The sequence below is a fragment of the Homarus americanus genome, unplaced genomic scaffold (assembly GCF_018991925.1).
Source record: "Homarus americanus isolate GMGI-L3 unplaced genomic scaffold, GMGI_Hamer_2.0 scaffold32929, whole genome shotgun sequence".
NCBI lineage: Eukaryota > Metazoa > Arthropoda > Malacostraca > Decapoda > Nephropidae > Homarus > Homarus americanus.
The window spans coordinates 15,325,684-15,333,042 of record NW_024737097.1 but is presented as its reverse complement, the minus strand read 5'-3'; the positions used below and the strand labels follow the sequence as shown (position 1 = coordinate 15,333,042).

The window sequence follows — 7,359 nt, the reverse complement described above, 5'->3', positions numbered from 1 at the left end:
GATTTAACTTCTTACTCAAGGGATTTAACACAGTACTTATCACGTGTACATAACAAAATCTAAAGCACCGTCACTTCCTCCTAACACGGCTGACCGAGGCTGTGTGTGTGTGTGTGTGTGTGTGTGTGTGTGTGTGTGTGTGTGTGTGTGTGTGTATGTGTGTGTGTGTCTGTGTGTGTGTGTGTGTGTGTGTGTGTCTGTGTGTGTGTCTGTGTGTGTGTGTGTGTGTGTGTGTTCGCTTGACGTATCTGTGAGATTTCCTGTTCGTCCAAAGGGGGTAAACGAGTCACTATAAAAGGGAAAAATTCTTATGTTGGGGGTACAGGTATAGATTGGTGGGGGTACAGGTATAGGTTGGTGGGGGTACAGGTAGAGGTTGGTGGGGGAGTACAGGTATAGGTTGGTGGGGTACAGGTATAGGTTGGTGGGGGTACAGGTATAATAGGTTGGTGGGGGTACAGGTATAGGTTGGTGGGGGTACAGGTATAGGTTGGTGGGGGTACAGGTATAGATTGGTGGGGGTACAGGTATAGGTTGGTGGGGTACAGGTATAGGTTGGTGGGGGTACAGGTATAGGTTGGTGGGGGTACAGGTAGAGGTTGGTGGGGGTACAGGTAGAGGTTGGTGGGGGTACAGGTAGAGGTTGGTGGGGTACAGGAGGTTGGTGGGGGTGCAGGTGGGTTGATGGTACAGGTAGAGGTTGGTGGGGGGTGCAGGTAGTTCTGGGCTGGAGCGTTGAGAGAGAGAGGATGAGTCACAGCACTTGTAAGGTTCCTGCTAGCTTTGAACACCTCACCACCTCCTCAATTATTCCTCAATCTCTTCACCGCTCACAACAGCACATCCCTCCCTCCATCACTCGCTAGACAGACACACATACACCGTTGATCTATCCAGTTAGACGCCCAGAAGCGGGTTTAAATCTTCACAACTCAACGCGCATCATTTTCCATAATGTGATTCTGGGAAACTTTTGTTCATTTTTTTAAACTTAATGAATTGATTAGTTAAAAGTTCTCATCATCTCACCTGGCCACAGAGACACAAGAACATGCTGAGGTAACAACACACAGACGGACAAGTCACAACCACACTAGGCTGTTGCGTCCTCCTCCACACTAGTGACTGACGCCATCATAGGAGGCTGGTATAGAGGAGGCCGCTATCACTTTAACGATAGAGAGGTGACCTGAGACAGTCTATATAATCACTATTTAGATTTTAAGTCCGTCACTAAGGCTAGAGGAGGGACGGAAGGGCGTCACGTGTAGCGCCTTTCACCAGCGGGAGCGTCTGGTGTGCGTGACAGTACGGTAACGTGGCTCAACACACACTGACTCAAAACTGTCGGCGACTACGTGTCTACACAGCACACACACACCTGCCTCCCATCCCATAACCCGCCTCTGAGAACACACGTGTAATCATTGTTTTTTTTCCATGAGTGATACATTAAGACATTCGCTCATTATGAAGTGAACACGATCATTAAGCTCTCCCCCAGGTAACGCTACAGCCTCTGCCATGCTTGATTCTCCACCTAACTGCCTCCAGAGATCCAACCTTAACACAACACAACGATAAAAGTCTCTGTGTAAATTTTCTAGGATTATGGCAACTTTGTGCAGGGTTTATATATTGATTACACCCGAGGATGCAGTATTTTCACTCTACTTCAACTTGTTTTATATACTTTCGTTCTTAACTCACCACCAAAGACCAACCCCCCTAAAAGTAAAACCAACAACATCAATTTCACGCTACGTTTCAATGTCACGGTAACATGACGGAGTTTGATATATATTTACACTAGAGTCATCCGCCACTAAGATATAGCCAAACGTCACGATGATGATGATAATGTGACTTATATAATGACGCATATATGACGTAAACATATTGACGTACACATATTGACACGCACACATTGGCACACACACATATTAAAACGTAGATATTGATGCACATACATATTGACGCACACACATAATGACGCGCACACACATAATGACGCACACACACACATAACTGCACCCATACACATGAATATGTACCCTGTAAATGAACCCTCCCTTCGCGTACTGAACACACACACACACACACACACACACACACACACACACACACACACACACACACACACACACACACACACACACACACCTCAATTATACTCCATACCTTCCAGCAGTACAGGAGAGTGGGGAACATATAACTGTGGTCTAGGTTAGGTTAGGTTAGGTTAGGTTAGGTTAGGTTAACAAGGAGTAACTGTGAGTTCGTTGAGACGTGAGACGCGGTGATCAAATTAGGCTTTAGGGTGAAGAGTTTCTTGTTGACAGTGTGGGATGGTGACCCTGTTCACACCTGTCGACCCCCGTGTACAGGTGTGTGTGGCCCTAATTAACGAGAGAGGGAGAAGTAGATGAGGAGAGGAGAAAAAGAGTGAGAATAGGTGAGAGACTAAGAGGATGAAGGAGAGAAACACAAGGTAGAGAAAAAGAAAATACTAAAGAATGCGATAAAGACGAAACACAGAGAAAACGAGAAAAGTACTGTAGAGACAAGCAAAGAGAAAGTGAGGGAAGGAGGAAGAGAAACTAAAAGAGAAAGGAGACGTGGAGGAGGTGGGGAACAGGATAGGTAACGAGTAAGAAGAATAACAAAAGCGATAATAATAATAATAATAATAATAACAATAAATAATAATAATAATAATAATAATAATAATAATAATAATAATAATAATAATAATAAATGTTATTATATTATTATTATTATTATTATTATTATTTTTTTTTTTTTATTTTTATTGACTTGTCGTCATATTTATTATTATTCATCCACGTGACCTCACAAAACATACATACATACATACATACATACATACATACATCTCTGACATAATAAATGAATTAAAATATTATAAAATAAGACTAATAGATTACCTGGAACTAATACACCTGTCAGGTATCACTCACCTGGGACACTCCCTCCATATATACTGACAGCTATTGATAAACGGTACATACATACATATAGACATTTCCTTGAAGCCATATAAGAGACGATACTTCCTAAGACTAACCTACCTAACCCAGTCTCCACCTGTACACTAATTATGCCACCTGTGTACTAATTATGCCACCTGCGTACTAATTATACCTCTTGTGTAATAAGTATACCTCCTATGTACTAATTATACCTCCTGTGTACTAATTATACCTATTGTGTACTAATTATACCTCTTGTGTAATAAGTATACCTCCTATGTACTAATTATACCACCTGTTTATTAATTATCACCTTTTACTAATTATACCACCTGTGTACTAATTATACCACCTGTGTACTAATTATACCACCTGTTTACTAATTATACCTATTGTGTACTAATTATACCTCCTATGTACTAATTGTACCTTTTACAAATTATACCTGTTTCAAATTATACCACCTGTTTACTAATTATACCTGTGTGTACTAATTAAACCTCCTTGTATAATTATACCACCTGTTTACTAATTATACCACCTGTTTACTAATTATACCACCTGTGTACTAATTATACCTCCTGTTTACTAATTAAACCTCCCTGTGTACTAATTATACCACCTGTTTACTAATTATACCTCCTGTGTACTATTATACCTCCTGTTTACTAATTAAACCTCCCTGTACTAATTATACCACTTGTGTACTAATTATACCTCCTGTGTACTAATTAAACCTGTGTACATGTACTAATATACCTCCTGTGTACTAATTATACCTGTATATTATACCTCTGTTTACTAATTAAACCTCCTGTGTACTAATTATACCACCTGTGTACTAATTATACCTCCTGTGTACTAATTATCATACCTGCTTATAGTCACCAATACACCACGTGTCATCCAGCCATTAAAAAAAATACCTGACAAATTAAGTCATTTTTCTACAACGTGACACCACTTACGATAGGTGTAACTTAATTCAGCAGTGCCCAGAAATTATTTTTATATTTTTAAAGGATATTCAGTCGCGGAAAATAAAATAGAATAAAATAAGCGACAGGGAATAGAAAAGTTATTATTATGATGAGCGTCTACCTTTCTACCTCGTAAACATGACCCGCCGCCATGTTTGTTTACCTTAGGTATACGAGCCTAAAATGATTTGATTATTTTTTGTAAATAATTAATTAATCTGATTTAAATTAATAATAATAATAAATACATGTATTAGGTTGTGTTACTGTTTGGTTGTTCGTAATGAGTAATGGATGGTGAGGGGAGGGAGGAGGGAGGGAGGGAGGGAGGAGGAGGAGAAATGGCCAGTCTACCCCCCAAAAAATATTCGTCGAAAATTTGAGGTGAGTTTCATTGCAGTTTAAGAGTGTTTGAGGACATAAATTCGCCATTTTTATTCATTTTTTTTACACTTCTGTTTTACACCTCCAGAAAAGTTCATTGACACCCATGACGCTGATGACAATGTACCACTCCAGCCTCCACACCACCACCACACCTCCCTCCTACACCACCACCACCACTACCTCGCCTCCCACACCACCACCACCACTCCCTCCCTCCTACCACCACTGCCTCTCCCTCCCTACACCACCACTACACCTCCCTCCCTCCTACACCACCACTACACTCCTCCCTCCCCACACCACCTCCCTCCCTCCTACACCACCAGTACACCTCCCTCCCTCCTACACCACCACTACACCTCCTCCCTCCTACACCCACCACTACCTCCCTCCCACACCACCACCATCTCCCTCCCTCCCACACCACCACTACACCTCCCTCCTACACCACCCTGCACCTCCCTCCCTCCCTACACCACCACTACACCTCCCTCCCTCCTACCCCCTACACCTCCCTCCCTACACCACCACTGCACCTCCCTCCCTCCCTACACCCACACTACACCTCCCTCCCCTCCACACCACCACTGCACCTCCCTCCCTCCCCTACACCACCACACACCTCCCTCCCTCCCCACACCACCACTACACCTCCCACCTCCTACACCCCCCTCCCTCCCCACCCCTACCTCCCTCCCTCCCCTACACCACCACACCTCCCCTCCCTCTCCCCACCACCACCACTACACCTCCCTCCTACACCACCACTACACCTCCTCCCTCCCACACCACTACACCTCCCTCCCACCTCCCCTAACCCCCCCACTCACCCTACACCACACACACCTCCCTCCCTCCCACACCACCACTACACCTCCTCCCCTCCTACACCACTGCACCTCCCTCCCTCCTACACCACCCCACTGCACCTCCCTCCCTCCCTACACCACCACTACCTCCCTCCCTCCCTACACCACCACTACACCTCCCTCCTCCTACACCCCACCTCCCTCCCACTACACCACACCCTCCTACACCACCACTACCTCCCTCCCTCCTACACCACCACTACCTCCCTCCCTCCCTACACCACACTACCTCCCCTCCCCTCCCACACCCCTACACCTCCCCTCCCTCCTACACCACCACCCCACCTCCCTCCCTCCTACACCACCCCCACCTCCCTCCCTCCCCACACCACCACACACCTCCTCCCTCCCCACACCCCTCCCTCCCACCCACCACCTCCCTCCCTCCCCTCACCCCCACACCTCCCCACCTCCCTCCTACACCACCACTACCTCCCCTCCCTCCCCTACACCCACCACTACACCTCCCTCCCTCCTACACCACCACTACACCTCCCTCCCTCCACCACCACTACACCTCCCTCCCTCCCACCACTGCACCTCCTCCCTCCTACACCACCACTACACCTCTCCCTCCTACACCACCTACACCTCCCCTCCCTCCCCACCCCCTCTCCCCTCCCCTACACCACCACACACCTCCCTCCCTCCTACACCACACACCTCCCCTCCCTCCTACACCACCTCTCCCCTCCTACACCCACCACACACCCTCTCCCACACCTCCCCCTCCCTACACCACCACCACTACACCTCCCTCCCTCCTACACCACCACCACTACCTCCCTCCCCTCCCTACACCACCACCACCACTACATCTCCCTCCCTCCTACACCACCACTACACCTCCCTCCCTCCTACACCACCACTACACCTCCCACCACCCTTACCTGTACTGTACACCTGCAGTAAAGTGCCCAACTACAGTACTTACATTCAGGAAGAAATACTTTGTTCGATGTGATAGTTTATATCCTGGCGTTATAAGCGGAGACAGACAGACAGAGACAGATAAGACACAGAAAGACAGACAGACAGAGACAGACAGACGGAGACACATAAGACAGAAAGACAGACAACAACAAACAAGAAAAAACACATTCAATTATCTCTAAACACCAAAACACACAACTATGTCACAAGAGCGCGCGCGTGTGTGTGTGTGTGTGTGTGTGTGTGTGAAACATAAACACCCGTAAACAGATATATAAATAGTAAACCACCATTGACTTAGTGAAGTGTAAACAACCTGCCGGTACTTAAAGACATCTCACACACAAATAAACAAACACACAAGAATCTTCCTTCACCGGTCTAGCTACTTTACTAACTATTGAGTCCTTGTTACTGCTTCTCCTTCCTTCCTTCCATTTATCCGTCTCTCTCCTTCCTTCTCTCTTTCTCCCTCTCCTTTCTTCCTTCCCCCTCTCTCTCTCTCCTTTCTCCAACTATCCCTCCCTCCCTCCCTTCCCCACCACCCGGCACGAGGCATCTCTACTATTTGGCACTGTGATTGGGGGCAGCGCTCATCACCCCCCCTTCCCTCACCCTCCCCCTTCCCTCCACCCACCCCCCTTCCCTCACCTCCCCCCCTTCCCTCCACCCACCCCTTCCTCACCTCCCCCCCTTCCCTCTTCCCACCCCCCCCCCCTCACCCACCCCCCTTCCCTCACCCTCCCCCCTTCCCTCACCCTCCCCCTTCCCTCACCCCACCCTCTCATTCTTGGTCAGTGCCTCAAGACATTACTGGGACAGGGGAGAGAGGAGGAAGGAGGAGGAGGAGGAGGGAGGAGGGAGGGAGAAGAAGGGAATAGGAGAGAGGGGAGTAGAGGGATAACGGAGGGAAAAAGAGGAAAGGAGGTCACATTCTTCAACACACCTCCACCACCACCACCACTGCCACTACTACCACCACCACCACTGCCACTACTACCACCACCACTACCACCACCACAACAACACTACACTTTAACACATATTAGTGCTCCCAAAACTATACCTCTACACCTTATACTAACTATACGAGTACTCTCTACACACTCATCGAAAAAAAATACACCCAGATTTTAAAAAGCCTATATATGAAAATCTGGGCATGATTTCTCAATGCCCAGATTTCAAACTAACCAT

General features: G+C 46.9%; 1 protein-coding gene across 5 annotated transcripts in view; it reads right to left on the bottom strand.

Moving 5' to 3' along the window:
• The window catches only part of LOC121873237 (transforming acidic coiled-coil-containing protein 3-like), a 133,592-nt gene that overhangs the window by 101,370 nt on the left and 24,863 nt on the right, over positions 1–7,359 (bottom strand). The window contains exon 1 of one of the 5 annotated variants that reach the window (XM_042376622.1): positions 1,030–1,273. The exons of the other annotated variants lie outside the window; for them this stretch is intronic. Coding sequence (XP_042232556.1) covers positions 1,030–1,053 — 24 coding nt within the window. The 5' untranslated portion in view covers positions 1,054–1,273. Of the gene's footprint in view, positions 1–1,029; positions 1,274–7,359 lie in introns of those variants that run through there. 5 annotated transcript variants of the gene reach the window in all.